General features: G+C 42.6%; 1 protein-coding gene across 2 annotated transcripts in view; it reads right to left on the bottom strand.

Moving 5' to 3' along the window:
• dock8 (dedicator of cytokinesis 8) overlaps positions 1-20849 on the bottom strand; it is a 100134-nt gene that overhangs the window by 35265 nt on the left and 44020 nt on the right. Inside the window, exons 14-22 of one of the 2 annotated variants that reach the window (XM_007892636.2) lie at positions 14338-14455; positions 13430-13500; positions 11750-11894; positions 10228-10329; positions 9171-9263; positions 8358-8592; positions 7014-7178; positions 3694-3869; positions 2235-2330 (exon numbers count right to left, since the gene is read on the bottom strand). In XM_007892636.2, the coding sequence (XP_007890827.2) occupies positions 2235-2330; positions 3694-3869; positions 7014-7178; positions 8358-8592; positions 9171-9263; positions 10228-10329; positions 11750-11894; positions 13430-13500; positions 14338-14455 (1201 nt within the window). The remainder of the gene's footprint in view (positions 1-2234; positions 2331-3693; positions 3870-7013; positions 7179-8357; positions 8593-9170; positions 9264-10227; positions 10330-11749; positions 11895-13429; positions 13501-14337; positions 14456-20849) is intronic. The other variant, XM_042332898.1, reaches the window with a different exon arrangement.

Below are 20849 nucleotides of genomic sequence, written 5' to 3'. Positions count from 1 at the left end.
CTCATATCTGCACTCAAATCAAAACCCATAGCAGTGACACCTATTCTAACTCATTCTTTCTTGGGAACTTTAGATTGTGGGAAATCCCAACCTTCCTCTGTCTTCTCACCTTCTACCATCTGAATACTTTCAAACATCAAGATTGCGTTCACTTAATCACTTCTTAGCTTTTCTCACTTTCTCTCTTACATCCTTTGAGCCTTGCTGGTGTCCTGGACTATGGGCCTTGGTACCTTCCCACATCTTACAAAGTTCTGACATGATCCATTGCCCTGCACATTTCCAGGACTTCACTTCCTAGGATTCAGGGAGTGGCTTCTTGACTCTATGTCTCTGACTCATGTTCTCTCTATCCATCTTCAAATTCCACCTTAAAACCTAACTCTTCAACAGTGCCAAGGGTCACCTCTCCTCCCCCCAGCTCAGCATCCAACTTCGCCCCTATGGTGCACTCCGAGACCTTATCCTATATGAAGGCTGCTATACAAATGCAAGTTGTTGTCATTCAGTGCTGACAACTCACAATATGTATTCACGCTGACTGAGTGAACGTATGCGCTGAATCTTTTGGGAACATCCAGTACTCAACAGGTAGGTAGATTCACATCTTAGAAATTGTTAAAGGTTACATTTAATTAGCATAGTTAAGAAAGCAACAGGAGTTTAATTTATACAGACAGTGTTACTTGTTTTATATCAAAACAAACACATTTTTATGTTGTGAAATTCAAGTGAAATAGTATCTGATGTGCGTCATATTTAATGACGTACATCTAAGAATCATCAAATTTTACAGCACACAAGGAGACCATTCGACCCATCAGGTCTGCACCAGCTCTCAGAGTAAAGTATTCATTCAATCCACTACCCTGCCTTATCCCCAAACCCCTTCAAGCCTCTATCCTTCATTTTCCTGTCTACCTCCCTCTTAAAACCCACAATAGATTTTATTTCTACCATTTTACTTGGTAGAGCAGTTGGAAGGTACAAACCTATTTTTCAAGTTATTTCTCTTAGTCTCTCTGGAAAATTTACCTTATGTGGCAAGAATAATGCAGGTTGTGGAGGGGGTAATTAAGGTCTCTGTTATAGTCCTGAAAGTTGAATTATGATAACTCTCCTGCCAGTTTCCCCTATCCCTGCAATGCCTGGCTTTCACTTGGCATTGCCCGTAGTGATGTGAATCAGACTGGCAACTCAGTCCTGGAATGTGATTCCTCAAACCCCCTTCCCCCTGTTCTTCTCCTGAAGACCCTGATTCCTGCTGGGGTACAGTTCAGTGAACACTTTCCAGGAGCCTCTTTATGTGACCATTCTTTATCTGTGAGCCTGGACAGGGAGTGCTGGAAAATTATTCACCATGGGCAGGAGCGCCACCATTTCCAATCCCAGCCTCAACTGGCATTCACATTTATGCACATTCCAGACAAGGGTGGGATAGCATTCACATGTGGCCTTAACTAACTTTGGATCACTAAATCTTTCATTTGATATAGCACCGTATCATGTCGTTGAGGCATCTCAAGGTGCTTCACAAAATATATTGGAAATTGAATTGACTATATTTTGTGGGTGAAAAGTGGCAGACAATTGCACACAGCAGTGTCCCACAAACAATCGTGGATGAGCGACTAAATTATTGTTATTAATTTTTTTTAAAAGGGACTTTTATCCCTGGAAAGCGATCCACCAATCGATCCACAACCAATCCTATTTACTGCTAGGTAAACAGAAGTATGTGGAGTAAAGAAACTTGCCAAAGGTTTCACCCTGCTCGGGAATCAAACCTGAGCCCTCTTGCTTGTGAGGGTCTAACCAATAGGCGCAAGACTCTACAATTGTATCCCCCCCCCACCCCACACACACTCTCATTATTGCCCTGGGTTGGATCAGGTAAGGTTTTGAATGGACCAGAAAATTAACCTTTTGGATCTGCATAATGTGGGGCTAATCTGCTATTCCTATTCGTTTTCTGTAGATTGAAAATTCAGAATTGTTTAACGGTACCGGAATCATACAACTACTATTTAACTTGTGTCATTGACTGAAAATGGTTACAAAATGTGGCGTTTTCCACCCTTATTTTCCACACTTGACTTGAAATGAGTTGATATCCTTGTCACTCTATAGCTGCAGCTGCAGTGTGACATACATACGCAAACATTTGTTGGTTCTACATCAAGTGCCATGCTGTTGGTGTAACAAGCATCTCCTCATGCTATGTGGCAGTCTACCTTTCTGTTTGACGATCGTCCAACAGCGCAAGCGTTCTGGAAGTAGCTGTTCACTTCTACATAGGAAGACATCCGAACACCACTTCGATCCATTCCCTGGGACCCAACATGAAGTCATTGAACAGGCAGGGAAAAGGTTAGATGGTCAGTACATTGGAACAGTCCACCAAATAGTCATTGAACGAGGCTGATAATCCAGCGGTGGTCTTCTCAGTAACTCCTTCAAAGTGAATGAAGCCTAACCTGATTTTCTTGTCTTCTGCCAATTTTCTCCCTTTCACTCAGCGGGCAACAGCCTGCTTCATGTCTCCTGTCCTATCCATCCCACCATCAACAGGCAGGATTTCAGCCTTTCTGCCCCCACTCTTTGGAACTCCATAATGGATTCACTCCCTCACCTCATTTAAGGTCTTTCTCAAGACTTACCTCTTGACCTAGTTTTCAGTCATCTTTCCCCTCCCCATCCCCTCACCTCCCACCCTGAGGTCTGGTATCCAGCCAGTACTGCTGTGTACTTTGGGATGTCCTCCTGACATGAAAGGCATTATATAAATGCAAATTTTTATGGTATTGTTTTGCAGATATGGACATTGCTCATTTGCGAACTCAGACAGTAGGTGTTTGACTGTGATTGAAGGGGAGGTTGGGTGGGGGAAGGGGGTAGAAACAGCTGCTGAGCTAATCTCATCCTCAGCTAAACACATCCTCTTCCAGCAGAGGCCCCTCAATTAACATTACCTGGGTTTCTCTCTCCCTATGGGTTGGTATTGGTGGTGTGGGGGTGGGGAGAGAAGGAAGCAATCACTCAGGCTAAATGTAGATGTTCAACCTCAGAGAGATCAGCTGACTCAACATAGACCAGGACCCTCAGGTCTGTGTCTATAAATGAAGAATTTCTGTTTGATTGGCATCTTGAAAGGGAATGGCTGGAAAGTCACTGGGTAATTTAGTAAGATCTACTTTCTCTTTAACATGCTGTGTTTTCCCCAAACCGGCACTGTAGTGGAATCTCAAGCAAAAGAATATTAAAGTGGAATTCTGTTTGGATAAGACAAAAACAACATTCATTTATATAGTGTCTTTCACATAGGATAACATTTGACACTCATTTTGCAGTTGTTGGGTTAGTTGCTGAGCAAAGGGAGAAGGGGAGGTGACCGTAGTCAGAGTCAAAGAGGTAGGTTTTCAGGAGGAATTAAAGATAGACGAAGAGAGGGCAAGCTGGAGGGATGTGGATAGGAGGCAGGAGGAGGGGTAGGGCAAGGGGGAGGGAAATAGTAGCTGCGTGAGTGTGTCCTGATTGAAGCGAATCCTAAAAGCAACCCTGTAGTCTGGATTGAAGAATATTAAGGTTAGGAGGCAATGTCACCCACCCTCTGCTGTTTTCATTTCCTTACATCCTTTGTGAAGAATCACTGACTTGTTTGGAGTTAGTGGGAATACAGAATTCTAACCGTACCTTTGAAGACATTATATTTTTAACCTCTTCATCTGGTGAGGCCTGAGCACCTGCAATGTCAGGGTTACTGTTGCTCATGAGGCGAGACTGCAACAGTTTGGATCCCACCAGGGCAGCAGTAGAACGTCCTACGGTGTAGTAGCGACTCTCCATGCAGACAGGAGTAGTGACCGGAACTAAAAGAAAACCAACAGTCTGCATCAGCGGCGGACCCTCAATGGGACGTATAGTTCAATCGGGCAAGTCGTAACTCGATAACTTACACGGATGAAACCTGGGCTTGAGTCGCCCGCAAATAAATGCAGGACTGCGTCCTGAATAAACTGTTATTTGCAAAGATGACACTTTGCCAGAACATAAGCAGGTGGAATGACAAAAGGCAATGTGTTACAACAAGCCCACTCCATCCATAGACATGCTGAATCTATCGTACCATGGATGGCATCTCACCCACTGTATTTGCCCATGGCATTCATATTCTCTGAATTCCAAAGACAAAGCACAAACTACACATTATTAATCCCTCCCCACATCTCCACTATACAATACTGTTGATCCCCCCACCCCCCCATCACAGAAATAACTGTGTTCTATAGTTATCTATTCATCTCAGCCTACACAAATCCCTGAAACCTCATGGTGTTGTTCTCAAGCAGATACTTTGACAGATTTAACTCACATGGTTTCAATGATTTCTGTTGGAAATCTATTGCACTGATACACAATCCAAATTGTTTATAATCTTGAGTTCTGCTTTATAATTTTCAGCCTAGATCCTTTAGTTGTGGTCTCAGTCAAGACCTCAATCATACCATACCGCCCCCAGTCTTCCTTTTCCTAATGAGTGCACTGTGAGCTCTGAAACTCATTGTAATTTACAACTCTGGAATCACCCTGGTCACATTTCTCCAAACCCTCTCCAAATGTGAATGTGGATGTGCTGAAGAGGAAGGGAGAGGGAAGGGTGGGAGAGGGAAGAAATAATAGGTGTGTGTGTGATGGAGTGCCTTCAATATGCTAGAATAGTGTATCTAAATCTGCCAGCACTATTGTAAACATGGCGTACTAGTAACTCCAACAAGGCTGGAATAATTGCTTTTGACCTATAGTCTAATGGTTTACAGATGTAACCGAGTATTTGAGTAGCTTTGTTGATATCAGCTTCACGGTAACTGGACCTTCACAGCGAAAGGTAATTCCTTTCATAATAATATATTAATCAAATAATAATAATCCTTGCATTTGATTTAGTCAAAATGTCAAAGCATCAAAACATCTTGCAGGCAAACACAACAGCCCATTTGTCCACAGTAATGTCTCACAAACAGCCATGAAGTGAATGTCCAATCTTATCTGAAGGAATGTTGGTCAGGACACCAAGAGAAACTTCTTTTTTCAAGTCATACCATGGGATCTTTAACGTCTATGGTGTACGGGCAGACAGGACCTCAGTTTAATGTGTTACTCCAAGGACAGCAATTCTGACAATTCAACACACTCCCAGAACTCTATTGGAGTATCAACCTAGACTGTGAGCTCGAAATCCCGATGTGTGCCTTGAAGCCTACAACTTTTGGACCTTCTGATATAAGATAGTTTTCACACAGTATTGCTTCCGCACCAATCATTATAGGGGGGAAATTTTTAGTAGGGGATGTGGATAATTATCACAAGGAACAGAATTTATTGTTGTTTTTGTTCAATATTTAACAACTAAATGAGGCTAAATACTTAGTTGTTAAATACTGAAATACTCTTGACCTCTGGAGATTGATTTCTTTCAGGCTTTGTTTGGTCGATTGAAAAAAAATTCATAAACTAAGACCGGGGAGAGTGCATGGAGAATGGTGCAGGAAAGGATATGGGCTGCCGAGTTCTGAGTGGTCTGCAGATAGTGTATGGAGGAGCTGGGGGGAACTGGTGAGCAGGGTGTAGGAATAATCGAGCCTAGCGTAGTGAATGTGTGAATATTATTGCTAAATTACGGCAAACTCTATTATAGTGGCTACTAAATACAATGCCCATTTTGACCCTGTCAATTGTTCACACATGTTGGGTGATGTGTAACTTCAATAGGTAATAACAATAATAATCCTTGCATTTGGTATTGCGCTTATCACTTCAAAATGTCTCAAAGTGCTTCACAGTAAAATTAATTGACTGTATATTCTGTGTACTGTAATGCCCTCTTCTGGTACAAAGTAAGTATTGAAACTTAACCATTTAAGAACTGGCCCCTCTGCTCTATTTGCTATTTTAGGTAAAATGTAGAGTCAACTGTATTCAACATGTTTTCAGAGAGATTTTTAAACTGCAGTATATTATCAGCCTTTCGTAAATGAGATCTCTTCTGTGAAACTAAAACTTAAGGAAACTGCTAACTGAGTGATATTGTCTGCATCGCTGATAACAGATTCTCTCTTTATGCTGCTGCTCTTGGTAACCCGGTAAGTCAAAGCCCTAATAGGTAGGATGGTCCTTGAGGGACAAGGAGTGGGAAGCTTGCATCTCGATATCAACGGCAAACTATCTGGTTTTAGCTAGTTAAATTCCAGCAATACCCCTAATACACTCTGGGGCCCCCAAGTCTAAGCTCTTGCAAACCTGTGTCTAATATTCTGTAATATTCTCCAGAACTAAGTAAGCAGGGTGAATTCCTTCAGGGAGAGAATGCCCTTTCCATTCTAGGCACACAGAAATTTCCATGTGTGGGCGACGTACATATGTGGAACTCTCAGTCTGGTTTGTACACTGTTAAGCATGGTGCAAGGTTTCTGCGTGTGTGACCAAATAAAAATACTGCAAATGATTGGAAATTGCAACCAGCCGTAAAGCGATGAGAACCAGGAATGCCAATTTACCTCTTAGGTTTGAAATTGCGTTTGCTCGGAGCTGACGGATATATGTGTATTCAGAGCTAATAATATTGGATAATAATATTAAAAGTAACTCAAAACTTCCTGGGCCATCCATTAGAATGGGCAAAAAATTTTAAGACTCCAGTTTTGATCAAGAAATGAATCAATTGCACGACTGAAGTTTACATGGAATTGATGTGCTACTGAAACCACTTCAACGTGCTCTTGCCAGGCCAGCTCTTGTGCAATTCACCTTGTTGATTTGAATAGGCTACAATTTCACCCAGAAAATATACAGTCAATTCACTTAACAATATATTCTCTGAAGCGCTTTAAGTCTCGACGACGTGATAAGATGCTATATCAAATGCAAGGATTATTATTCTTATTACTGCAAAGATTTGGCACTTGGAGGCTGTGATAAAACGAGTGAATAACACGGAATAACAAAAGAGCTCTTACCTGCATTAGCCAAGTCGTTCAGAGTATCCGGCAAGCGGAACACATAGTATACATAAGACGCCAGTAGGCAGTTGCGTCCATGCTGATCTTTGCTGAGATCTGGACTGTTATGAAGGCTGATCACGATCGATACCACAGACTCGAATGTGAATTGGGCAAGATTGGCTGCCAATGAACAATGCAGAGTGTTTGAATCAATAAGTATGTAAGAGTCATAGAAAGAACATAGAAAGCATTTTAACAGCATTTCATAAAGTCTCACACGAAAGGCACACTCATCTGATGATACAGCTCTCCCATTGTACTACACTGGAGTATGAGCCAAGGAATAACTTCAACCTAGAGCCTTCTCATCCACAGAGGCAAGAGGGCTGAGCCAAAGTATAAATTACCACTATAGCCTTTCTCTATACAGGTAAACATTATGGACATTATTACAAACAATTATGAATGGCAAATCTTTAGCAATCTCTTGCACTGAAGCATTGATATAAAACTCAATTTAAGCCTGACATGGCTTGACTTGGTTACCGCCTCCCCTCAAATTCAAATCTGAACCATCGACATATCCTGAGTATGTCACCGACCCAGACAGATTGTGTCAACTGTGGGAAGGGGGTGACTGGGTGCAGCAGAACTCAATCACACCTCCAGCTGCTGGGTACACAAGGACACTTTGGTCACTGGAGGGTGATTAAGAGTGCAAAACTTAGATCAAGTTTTTCCTCTCTCTAGCTGTACTATCCTTACTGCTTCCTCAGCTGAGATCAGCTAGCTCAGTTTGGCCCAAGGATGGAACCTGGGCCTATCCAGGTGTGACCTGCTCAGTTTTGTGTCTTTACCAACTTTGCCCACTGGGAGAACCTCAAGTTAATAACATATTTGGAGATGAGTGATAACCAATGGCATGAGCTTGACGATAATGGGATCTGTTATGTGCCATATGTGATGCCTATGTAAACACTGGTGCATTGTGTAAACTATGTGTAATTGTATATTGTATGTGTACAGAGGGCATTACAGGTACGCTTAAGCCTTAACAAACACGAATGCACAATTGTGACACTTTGCAGTAAATCCCGTGAAGTGGTTTGAGACTTCCTCCCCATAATGAAAGGTCCGATATCAAATGCAAGAATGATAATACATGAAAAGGATTAGTTGTTAATTGCTTACTTAATAAATATAATTTACACTTTGAAGGACAGGTATAATTCTCACTTACACCTGATTTGCACATGGCACATAATACACCTGTGCTTACATACAATTTCCATGTGGTGTACAATAGACTCCATTGTCAATCGCCTGACCCGTCCTGAATGAGCAGCGTAGCTGAATTACCTGTCTGGCCTGCAATGACCATGGGCTGCACCATCAGCTGGAAAAGCTTGTCCAGAACCTGATGTAAGAAGAGCACCAGCGGCTCCAGCCGCGCTGATGGCAGTGAGATTATGCTCAACTTCAACTCGTGCTCCAGGTTACTCTCTGTTATCTTCTGGTCCAGAATACGGATGGGAAACGCGACATGGCCTTCCAGAGTGTGGCACAAAGCAAAGAACTTGTCCAGGTGGTTGTCCTGTTCCGAAAAGGAATAGCTTCAGCTGGTGTAGCTCAGGCCGTTCTGTCAGGCCGATCTATGCGCAGCTGACCCCCCACCGTGTGAACTGAAACCCTTCGCAGCAGTGCCAGTTATTCCAACATTCCCAGGGAGCGAAGCTCCGGGATTCACAAAAGGATTAAGAACAAACAATCTGGATGTATCTCAGTCGGCTCTCTGGAATTCCACTCGGATTCCGATCTCAGTCCAGACTACCATGAAGTCCTCATTTCCAGTGGAGTTCCAGAGGGTCGACTACAATACGTATAATATTGTCATCAGAACACTACACTTACTCAGCATCTGTAGGATGTGCAGCGGTCACAGTGCCAAAACATTGCACAAACTTATAAGTTTCATAACATGTATGCGGCTAGAACCCCATTCTCTCCCCCCCAACCCCCTCCCCCCAGTATCCATCAGGGCTTTAGCTGACAGGGTTGAAGTCAAAGGTGCTGCTGCAAATATGACTGATGAGACTAATAAGCTTGTCAACCAGTTCAGTATAATATAACCCAGCAGAGCATACAAAACATTAAACTGGGCAGGAGGCTTACCTGGGTATGTACAGAGGAAACAGCTTGCACTTCAACGTTGAAAACACCCTTGTGGCCATCCACCCATTTTATTGGTAATTGATTAGGAATTTTCTGTGCCAAACAACATGAACAAAGGCAATGGTCACAAATTGAAATTAACCTTTAAACATTGAATGCCATCATTGCAGGAATGAAGTTCACTGCAGGTGTTGGAAACAGGATGAATGAACATGGCGGAGCCACAGTAGAAGCAACCCAACGTTGGTTTCATTTCTATTACTCTTTCCAAACTCACTGAAATCCTGCTCTGGTGAGGAGTGAAACTCATTTCTTTATCAATTCTTTGTAGAATGAAACAAAAATGCAGGTGAATCCGGAAATCCTGAGGGATTTATTTGTGCCTGACTATTTCTAGCTGCTAAATTAACTGAATAATGATAGGTCTTAGGCGCTATTTCCTCCCTGGACCAGCTATTTGCTGTTCCACACACTCCCATCGGCCTGCGTGCCAGCTCCTGATGTGTGGTTTGCATCGGGGAGGAGGATGTGAAAATGGTAATTTGAAGCAAGTAGAGTTTGGCATTTGCTGTGCGTAGAAGCAATGTTTGTCCTTCACCGCAGCATTGGGGGAAGTTATTTTTGATTTCTTTCCTGCTATTTAGTAGCCAGACTGAGCACAGTAAAGGCATCAAAGGTCAAAATGTTAGTTGTGAGCTTACTGTGCAAGACCTGATTTGATATGAGTGCCTTTTACATCGCGAGGAAGTCAGAAAGCACTTCAAAGGATTCGCTGTAGACTATAACGACTACTTTGGCAGCAGTCAATTTGGGCACAACAATATACAATACCATATAAATTTACATTTTACATTGTCTTTCACATCAGGAGGATATCCCAAGGCACTTGACAAGTCCTGACGTGGCACCCGAGCTAGAGGTGGGAGTCAAGAGGGTGGGGGGAGAAGAAAAATGACCAAAGGCACGGTCAAAGAGGTGGGGCTTGAGATGGATCTTGAAAGAGGAGGGAGTCGGTCATTGTACGCTGAAGATGACGTTGAAAAAATGAACCACTCACCTCTGGAGAATGCATTGAATATTTGTTAGGAAGCTTGTCCAAAGCTACTGGCAGACAGTAGAGACCCGTGTGAAGACGCTCACTCATGAGAATTGGCAGCCACTAGGAAACAAAGATTAGCAGAATTTCATCAAGTTTATGAGCTCCGTGGTATTCATCAAAGTATTTCCACAAAGCCAGTACCCAATGTACAAAACCTGATCACTTGTACTGCAATGAACTATTCTGCCTCAGGTTCCAAGTTGGGCTAAGGAAGGAAGAGCTGACTGAAGCAGGGAGCTGACAGCAGAGTGGTACAGTCAGCTTGGCATCACCTATTCCAATACAGCATCTTTTACTGTGGTGTTTCTCATCAAACATAAAGTGAGGAACAGATAATGTACAAATTCCATATTTTATCTAATTTTGCAAATGGAAAAAATATTCTTATTTCTATTTATTCCATTACTGGTAAAATCATCATGAGTTAGTGATGAGAATCCCTCATTTCCCCTCTCATTTCTGATGCTAAGACAATTGTGTGCTTACTGTTGTCTTGGCTGAGGTTTAGAAGGGCAGGACAGACCAGCATTTGAAACTGGAATCTCTCTGTCTTGGATGATATCCCATTGGAGGTACATTTACCACTGAGCCATCGAGCGTACTGATCAAAAAGATATCCAGCCTCTGAGGTTTTGGTCACTTCAGTGTTGGGAAATGTTGACCAGTGTGAGCAAGACACACTTTAGGAATTTAATTCGATGATTCCATGATGGCCAAAAGTTTCACTTGCTATAGCATTAAAACATTCAGACTAGATACATAATACAAATTTACATTTATATGGAGTCTTTCAGGTTGGGAGGATTATCCCAAAGTGCTTAAAAGTACTGGCTGACTGGGGAGAGAAAGATGAGAGGCAAAAAGGTAGATCTTGAGACAGAACTCAAAAGAGAGGAAAGGCATGGGTCGGATGGACTGTGGGTTAGAGGTGCATAGAGTGGGGGCTTATGGTGAGGTGGATAAGGCCGGGGACCTGATGCAGGCCAGTGTTTGCGGAGTGAATGGAATGGCCTGGTCAGTAGGCTTTGAGGAGGTCACACAGGTGTAGGAATTTAAAGGTGAGAATTAGAATCTTGAACTCTTGATGGTGTCAAGTTTAATTCCTGGTCTACGATGAAATAGTCGATCCCAGCCAGGGCAGCAGGTGCAGTGCTATAGATGGTCTGGGTGCCGAGGGTTTGGAAGGAGAAATAAAATCAGCCAGAGTTCTGTCTCCTAATCATTATCCAATGGCTCCTGCTGGAAAGTGTACGTCTGTAAGCATCAGGCTCGTCCAATCCTAGTTCTCACTTTTAAATCCTTTCATGGCTAGCAATATCAGTATTATTATTTTCCCTTCCCTAGCAAATGATTCACTCAGGACAAGAGTCCTCCACAGTCCAAAGATCTCTCTCGACACTTGTAGTCTGGGATTACAGAGGAGAAATGGACACCTGACAACTGCACATCCATATCCCAATGGAGTTCAGAACTAACTTACCGAGTAGCCAATGAGACTCTCTGCCGAGGCCCCTTGGTTCTGTTTCTGTTGGCAGCTGATATGGTAGAATGTAAACAGTAAATGATGCCTCTCCCTGAGCTTGGCAGGAAGCTTAATTTTTACTTCCTCGTAAAAATCGGGGGACCTGTGAAGTAGAAAATATTAACTAGCAATCGCCATTGGTATTTCACTTATCGTAAATGATTAGTCCAGCCCAGTCCAGGAGACATCATTTGATTGAAACCTTAGCAACTTCTGTACTGTTTGCTGCAGTCATGTCCTGGCACCAATCCTCCGCATGTATTGGTCATAGCTGTTTGTGGATCCTGCTTCGTGCTCCTAAATAACACCATTTCTACACTTGATAGCAATAGCACTTTGAGATGTTTTAACATTGTAGGCACTAAATTGATGCAAGAGTTATAAATAATATATAATCATAATAATAATCCTTATATTTGATATAGTGCCTTATCACGTATTCAAGACATATCAAAGTGCTCCAGAGTCTACTGTAAAGTGATATATATATTATATAATACATAATATATATAACAATCCTTGGATTTGATATAGTGCCTTATTATGTCTTTGAGATGTCTCAAAGTGCTTCAACAGAATATACTGTAAAGTGAATTAACTGTATAATTTGTGGGCGAATCTCAGCAGACAATTGCGCACAGGAGTGTCCCACAAACAGACGTGGATTGAATGACCAAATTGTTATTATTTTCATTCTAAAGGGATTATTACCCCCGGAAAAGCAATCCGCCAAACAATTAACGACTGGGTTCCTACTTACTGCCTAGTAAACAAAGGCGTGTGGAGTAAGGAAACTTGCCTAGCTTTTTGCCCTGCCCAGGAATTAATCCCAGGTCTTCTCCCTTGCAAGGCGAGTGCTCTAAACAATACGTACAGGACTCCATATAATATACATTACATTCCAACGCAGTGCTCGGGTAGTACTACATTGTAGGATGATCTTCAAACCAAGTCCTGTCTGCCTTTTGAGGTGGACACTATAACACTCTTCAAAAAGAAAAGGGAATTTCTCCTGGTGCCGTGGCCAGCAATCTTCCACATGAAAATTGGTCCAGCGCCTTGGGACGTCCTCCCAACGTGCTATACAAATGTAATTTTGTTGTTGTTATTGGTCGTTCACTCCATAGCTGCTTATGGTAACATTGCTGTGTACAAATTAGCTGTCGCAATTGCCTAATGATAGTGACTGCACTTCATAATAAATTGTGTGACGTATTTGAGGGTCTTGTTGATGTGATAAAGTGCTCTATGAAATGCTGGATGCTTTGTCTTATTGCCCCCCCATCCCCCTAATTGTTTTGTGCTAACTATTGTCCTGCCTTAGATGACCCTCCTTAGCATGGATTGGGATTCAAATCTGTTCTCTTCTGGTCTGAACGCAGATCTGTTATTTACTTAACTTATATTTGGTCTCTCATATTGGCATTGAAAACTAATCATATGGCCAATGAGCAATTCCTGCAGTTTAAAATATATGATGGGTTTCAGGCAAATTACATAGAATTACAAAGGACATAACAGCATGGAAACACGCAAATACTCAGGAAAAGTAATACATTAAGAACATACACAGTTTACTTGCCATTTTGAGAATCTATAAAAATAGAGTTATTTTAGGTCCTGTTATATAATACTTACTTGTTATGGTAAGTTATGGCAGTATATATCTCAGAAACAAACTCTGGACCGCTTGACTTTCCAAAGATAACCTGAAATAGCAACAAAAGGAATACCACAGTCAAAACAGACGTAATAAATTAACTTCTGCAAATACTTGCAAATCTTTTCATTGCTTCTTTTCGACAAAATAAAATAGCCTGAATAATTTGGATGCGATCAAACTGGTCCACTTTCTGTTCTGTTCTCTTCTGTTAAAGATGAGCAGGAGTTGCAATCTTTGCTCAGCACTCAACCCTTTTTTTCCACTCAGCATGGCTCAGATCAGGAACATATCACAAAAAGCTATGAAATCTGTAGTTTTGTTTTTATTGTGACTTGTAGAAATGGTGCACTATTGCAGGGACACCCCAATGTAAGGAGTCCTGCTTTTGCTATTTCAGATTGGTAATATGTAGGAATCATTACAGTAAATAGACAAAAAACAAACAGTGCTCATCTGTAGATAATAATAATCCTTGCGTTTGATATGGTGCCTTATCAAGTTGTTGAGAAGCCTCAAAGTGCTTCACAGATATACTGAAAAGTGGATTGACTATGTATTTTGTCGGTGAACACGGCAGCCAATTGCGGACAGCAGTGTCTCACAAACAGCCATGGAATGATTGATCAATTTTATTTGTGGGATTTGTTAGCCAGGCCACCAGGAGAAACCCCTTCTTCTTCTCAAATAGAGGCATGGGATCTTTAACGTCCACTTGAACAGGCAGACGGGACCTCGGTTTAACAATTCACCTGAAGGAAGACTGTGGAAACCCAATGGTCAGTGGATTTCCCAGCAAGTTACTCAAGACAATTTGTTTTGGTTTTTAGTTTTTTCTTAGATTCACGAATAAAACAATTGTCTCAAGAAAAGATGTCTTCAATACCGGCATGGCACTGGCTGCCTCCTCCCCTGCCATGAACTGGATTCGGATGGTGATGTTTCTCGCTGACGCCAGTCGGTTTGCAAAATTCAGTCTTTGTGGATAGACGTATAGAAGATTTCTGTAGATAATAAATAGAGTAAATGAAAACGCTACCAATAATGTAACACCAACAGATGAAAACAGTGGTCTATTTTGCTCTCTAATAACATAATATTAAGCCTTGCATTTGATATAGTCATGTCATTTCGATGTCTCAAAGCTCTGCACATGATGTACTCTATAGTCTATTGACTGTGTATTTTATGCCTGAACACAATCAGTTTGCACACAGCAATATCCCCAAAACAGCCATGAAGTGAATGATCAATGTTATCTCAGGGAATTGTCAGCCAGAACACTGGGGGGAAACTCTCTTCTCATTTTGATGCTATGGAATCTTTAACATCCACCTGAACAGGCAGACAGGACCTTGTTTGAACATCTCATTTGAAGGACAGCACCTCTGCTCCCCTAGCACTGCATTAGAGTATCAGCTGAAACTGTGAGCCTCAAAGCTCCAATGTGGGGCTTGAACTCACAACCTTCTGACACCTCGCTAAATATCTATATATTTTATAAGCAGGAGACTATCATAGATCAGCAATAAAATTTAAACCCAAATGTTTAAATTGTTTGTGAAAGATTAATTATTGTGTTTTGTATTCTTGAATCTTGCTGCTTCTTTGACCATGCCTAAGCTCACCTCTCCCTCCCCTTCCTCCTTGCTCCACATTAAATCCAGCCAATATCAGGTCCTCTGAGACATTTCCTATGTAAAGGATGCTGTATAAATGCAAGTTGTTGTTGCTGCGGTTGCAACTCAATATGTTCGATGGCGCTAAATGTCATTCTTGAGTCCAGCAAGCAAACAAGAGAGAATTAAGCCAACAGTTGTAAATCAATGCTTCCACAAAATATACAGCTTACTGAAGAATGTAAACGCTTGCTGATATTTGCAAATGTAGGATTGACTCTTGCAGCTATGATATGTTTAACACAGTAACCTCTGTACAGAGTTGCCTGTTCCCTTGAGGACAGATCAGTGGGAGTTTATTCTCAAAAACAATAAATTCCTTTTTACTAGCATCTGCTGTGGCTATTTTGAGACCAATAATTTTGATGATATGTATGTACATGTTCCAGACTGGAGCTCACACGCCCATGCATTTCAAGGTTTACTTTCAACAAGTATGTTATTAAAAGCAAAATAAGGTCAGTTTCCTTGTGTGAAGCTGCTTTGTAAACCAAGAGTTTTGAAGAATTATCAACAAGATACACCAAATAAAATATAACAAAAATACATCAGCAACTACCTTACATTAAGATCAGAAAACAAGCCCAGTAACCTTGGTATATAGTAAAACTTAATTGTCCAATGACTTGTCTGAATGGTCTCCTTGTTCTGTGCTGAGCTATCTGATCTCAGCTGAGGTGAGATGTGTCACACTATAGCTCAATGTCCCCTGTTAGGGAGGAGATAATCAACCAGGGGTTCCACTCTTGATCACTATGCAAGTTTGTGTACACCTTGGGTGAGGCAAAGAATAGAGTTTGGCTGCGACACATCCCCTCACACTCAAATAGTCCGCTGAAACTCACTGTTATGAATCACATGTGAAAAATTGCTACCCGTGTGACACACCGGAAGATAATAATAATCATTGCATTTTGTATAGCACCTTTCACATCTCAAAGCACTTCACAGGATACACTGCAAAGTGGAGTCACTATATTTTCTGGGTGAACGCAGCAGCCAATTTACACACAGCAATGTCTTTCAAACAACCGTGAAGAGAATGACCAATTGTTTTTGAGAGATTGTTGGCCAGGACACGGGAGAAACTCCCTTCTCTTTTTGAATAGTGTCATGGGAACTTTAATATTCTCAAAAAACTTTAACTTTAACAGTTTATCATCTCATCTGAAGGACACACCTCCAACAAAGTGGCATTCTCCCAACACTGCATTGGAGTGTCACCCTGGACTATGTGGGTTCCATATCGTAACATGGGGCATGAATCCACAACCTTCTGCCTTGAGACAAGCTTGCTACCAACTGAGCCAAGGCTAACACACAGGATGCCCAGCCCTCATGGGAGCTGGGAGAAACGGAAAAGGGGATCATGTAAAATTCTCAAAAGAGGACAAAAAAGTTTTCCACAGTATACTCAGGACACACGCACTGCTGTTGATTGGCATTGTGAAGTTAGGGAGCTTTGCCTAGTTGGCTGCTGTGAAGTTAAAACAATCTTTTAGCAGCACACTTGTCTGTTTTGGTACAAGATTATTATTTATCAGCAGGTGTGACTCAACCACCACCACTGCAGCCACTTCCTTATGCTGGCACTGCATCACTTTGTGAACAAGCCCCAGAACCACAAGCATTCAGGTCCTTAAGGGAACGTGGTGAAATCCTCAGATATTTTGGACGGAAACAACAAAGTTTCTCAGGAGAAAACTTGGCACCTGGAAACATTAGAATCGTGCAGCAAGCACGAGTTATATATTCCATGTCTGTGTGGTCTATGTGGATGGAAATGCGCTAAAACAAGCAAGTCTATTCTGTAGGCCCAAACAGTCTCATTAGCTCTGGACATCCATCAGTAATATTAGATAATTGCCACCCACAGAAATTGCTGCTGATAAATAAGGCAAGAAAAAAAACTTTTAAGTACTACTGATTTACCTTCAGCACTCGTAACCCAAGATCACTACCAGAGACTGAGAGACTGGAAGATATCACCAAACAACTTAATAATAATAATAAACCTTGCATTTGATATAGCGCTTTTCACGTCTTCTAGATGTCTCAAAGCACTTCACAGAATATACTGTAAAGTGAATTGACTGTATATTTGTGGACAAAACACAGCAGCCAATTGTGCACAGCAGTGTCCCACAGAGAAGTCGTGGATTGAAGTGACCAATTTATTATTGTTTTTTTTCTTGAGGGACTATTATTAGGCGTGTGGAGTAAGGAAACTTGCCCAAGGTTTTGCCCTGCCGGGAATCGAACCCAGGTCTCTCGCTCGAGAGGCGAGTGCTCTAACCTTTGTTTGGTGGACTTTACAAATTGTGTTTTAATTTTTACGCACAATATACAGTCAATTCACGTTACAGTATTTTCTGTGAAGCGCTTTGAGACGTCTTGAAGATGTGATAAGAGGCTACATCAAATGTAAGGATTATTATTATTAATTTCTGTCAAACCCTGTCTCGTGCGGTGTCCCTCAGGGCTCTGTCCTCGGTCCCCTCCTCTTCACCCTTTATACGCTCCCCCTGTGGTGACATCATCCGCAGACATGGGGTTAACTTCCACATATATGCGGATGACACCCAACTCTACCTTTCCTCCTCTACCCTCAACTCCACGACCACCGATGTCCTGACAGCTGCCTGTCCGACATCGAGTCCTGGACGAGAGACAACTTTCTTCAGTTCAACGTGCGTAAAACTGAGGCCCTCCTGATTGGCTCACGTCAGCGCCTCCGCACCTCAGGCGCTGACAGCATCAGCATCCAAGGCTGCACTCTCCACCTCTCAAAGCCGGTCAGGAACCTCGGGGTTCTGTTCGACCCTGAGCTGTCCTTTCTTCCCCACATCCGCGTTACAGCTGGCACTGCCTTCCACCACCTCCGGAATGTCGCCAGACTACGGCACTACCTCACCCCTCACGCTGCTGAAACTCTGGTCCACGCCTTTATCACCTCAAGGCTGGACTACGGGAACTCTCTCCTCGCCGGCCTTCCCGCCACCTCCCTCCACAAGCTGCAGGTCATTCAGAACTCTGCAGCTCGTGTACTGTCCCGCACCAGGCTTCGGGACCACATCACTCCCACCCTCGCTCGCCTCCACTGGCTCCCCATCCCCCAGAGGATCAAATTCAAGATCCTCATCCTCACCTACAAGGCCATTCATGGCCTTGCTCCCTCCGACCTACTATCCCCCTATGTACCCGCCCGTACCCTCCGTTCCTCTGGCTCCGGTCTGCTCCACATCCCCCGCCCTAGCATCGGTGGCCGGGCTTTCAGCCTCTCAGCCACTAGGCTCTGGAACTCCATCCCTCAGTGCCTTCGCTTTGCTTCCTCCCTTTCCTCCTTCAAGGCCGGTCTCAAGACCTTTCTCTTCAACCGTGCCTTCAGCTCCCCTCTCGACTCTCTACCCCCTCCTCGCTCCTTCCCTTCCCTCCCCTCACCCTGACCATTCCCCCCTGCTTGGGTCCTGACCCAACTGTCCAGCGCGTTGGGACGTCTTCCCGACGTGAAAGGCGCTCTATAAATGCAATCTTGTTGTTGTTGTCCGACCGCCTGACCTCCTGACACCCGTGGTTGTTAGAAATTAAACTACATTTATAATTTTGAGATGGTGCCTAATTAAAAAAATTAAAGCTGCAAAACGTTTTTGTTCTTGTTTCACTCCCCTTTGAAGACCCTTTTCTTAAAGGTTCAAAAGCACTATTATTGACATCCTTTTTGGGCTAATATTTGGTGGATAATCCTTGCATTTGATATAGCACTTTTCACGTCTTCTAGATAATAATAATAATAATAATAATAATCCTTGCATTTGGGAGGACGTCCCAAAGCGCTTCACAGAACACACTGTAAAGTGAATTGACTGTATATTTGTGGGCGAACGCGGCAGCCAATTGCGCACAGCAGTGTCCCACAAACAGTTGTGGATTGAAGTGACCAATTTATTATTGTTTTTTTTCTTGAGGGCTTATTATCAGGCGTGTAGAGTAAGAAAACTTGCCTGAAGTTTCGACCAGCTGGGAATTGAACCCAGTTCTCTCGCTTGCAAGGCGAATGCTCTTTATGATAATAATCCTTTCATTTGATATAGCGCCTTTAGGATATCTCAAAGCACTTGACAGGGTTTACTGTAAAGTGCAGTGATTGTGTACTTTGTGCACTTTCCTACAGAAAGAACATTTCCGTAGCAGATCTCCTTGCTTGTTAGCTAATAACAATGGGGACCAAAAGGTACTGGGGTAGAATTCAATGTGAACTTTTTGGGGGGAGGTAGTGTAGAGGCAGTACTAGTGTTTCTGAAAATAATGTCTGCAGAAACCCAATACGCAGCTCACTTTCATTAGTACTGCAGACAATCCTTGAATGAATAAACAAATAATACATATCTATCTGCCACTATATTAATAATGTAATAATAATCCTTGCATTTGGTATAGTGCCTTATCACGTCTTCGGGATGTCTCAAAGTGCTTCACAGAATACACTGTAAAGTGAATTGACTGTATTCTGTAGGCGAAACACAGCAGCCAATTAACTGAACACAGCAGTGTCCCACAAACAGTCGTGGATTGAGTGACCAAATTATTATTTTAAAATTTATTTATTGTCTTGAAGGGATTATCACCCCCGGAAAAGCGATCCGCCAATCGACTAACAACTGGGTTCCTACTTACTATTAGGTAAACAGATGCGTATGGAGTAAGGAAACGGGATTATTATCAGGCGTGTGGAGTAAGGAAACTTGCCCAAGGTTTCGCAATCCCGGGAATCGAACCCAGGTCCTCTCGCTTGCGAGGCGTGTGCTCTAACAACTGAGCTACAGGACTCCACAATCTTCCAGCTACCTGAAATCAGAAGCTCATAGAAAACACAGAAATATGCAAACTGTTCCATTATTTTGTTTACTTAAGCACTGTTGGATGCTACCCTGCTTGAAGGGCACTATATAAATGCAAATTGTTGGCATTTTCCACTTTTTTTTAAACTTATCTCCCTCCCTCACATCCCACACCACATCCCAACTAAAGATAGAAGCAGGAGGTGAGGGACACTGAGACTAATGCCCTTGGTAGTAGGTGACCAGGCTATTATTGCTCCCTCTCTCGGGCGGGAGGCCGGAGAAAAGGCACCTATCCTAGCCTCTGCCAGACACCTCCTCTCAACACGCCAGAAACCTAAAATGCACAGGATGAAGAAATGGTGGGAGCAAATGCAATAAATGCTCCATGCTCAATGCGTCAGTGCACCTGATGCACTCTTATCACCAGCCACTGAATAATAATTCTTTCAGGTCGGGAGGATGCTCAAAGCACTTCACAGATATACTATAAAGTGCAGTGACTGTATTTGTGGGCAAACGCGACAGCCAATTTACACTCAGCCATGTTCCACAAACAGCCATGGAGTGAATGACTAATTTTATTTTGGGGAACTGTCGGTCAGGACACCGGTAGAAACTTCCTGCTCTTTTCAAACAGTGCCACTGAATCATTAATATTCACCTGAACAGCACCTCAATTTAATGTCTCATCCGAAGGAGGGCTCCTTCAACAACGCAGCACACCCCCAGCACTACACTGGAGCGTCATCACAGACTATGTGAGTTCCAAGTCCCGATTCGTCATACTGGGGCATCCAACCAAATCGACATACAACAAAACAAACATAATGTTTACCCCCAGAGAGTTTTAAAATAATTTCAGAAAGATGTTCAAGTTG

This window comes from Callorhinchus milii, unplaced genomic scaffold, assembly GCF_018977255.1.
Source record: "Callorhinchus milii isolate IMCB2004 unplaced genomic scaffold, IMCB_Cmil_1.0 Scaffold1, whole genome shotgun sequence".
In the NCBI taxonomy this organism is placed as follows: domain Eukaryota; kingdom Metazoa; phylum Chordata; class Chondrichthyes; order Chimaeriformes; family Callorhinchidae; genus Callorhinchus; species Callorhinchus milii.
This window is presented reverse-complemented; position numbering and strand designations above follow the sequence as displayed.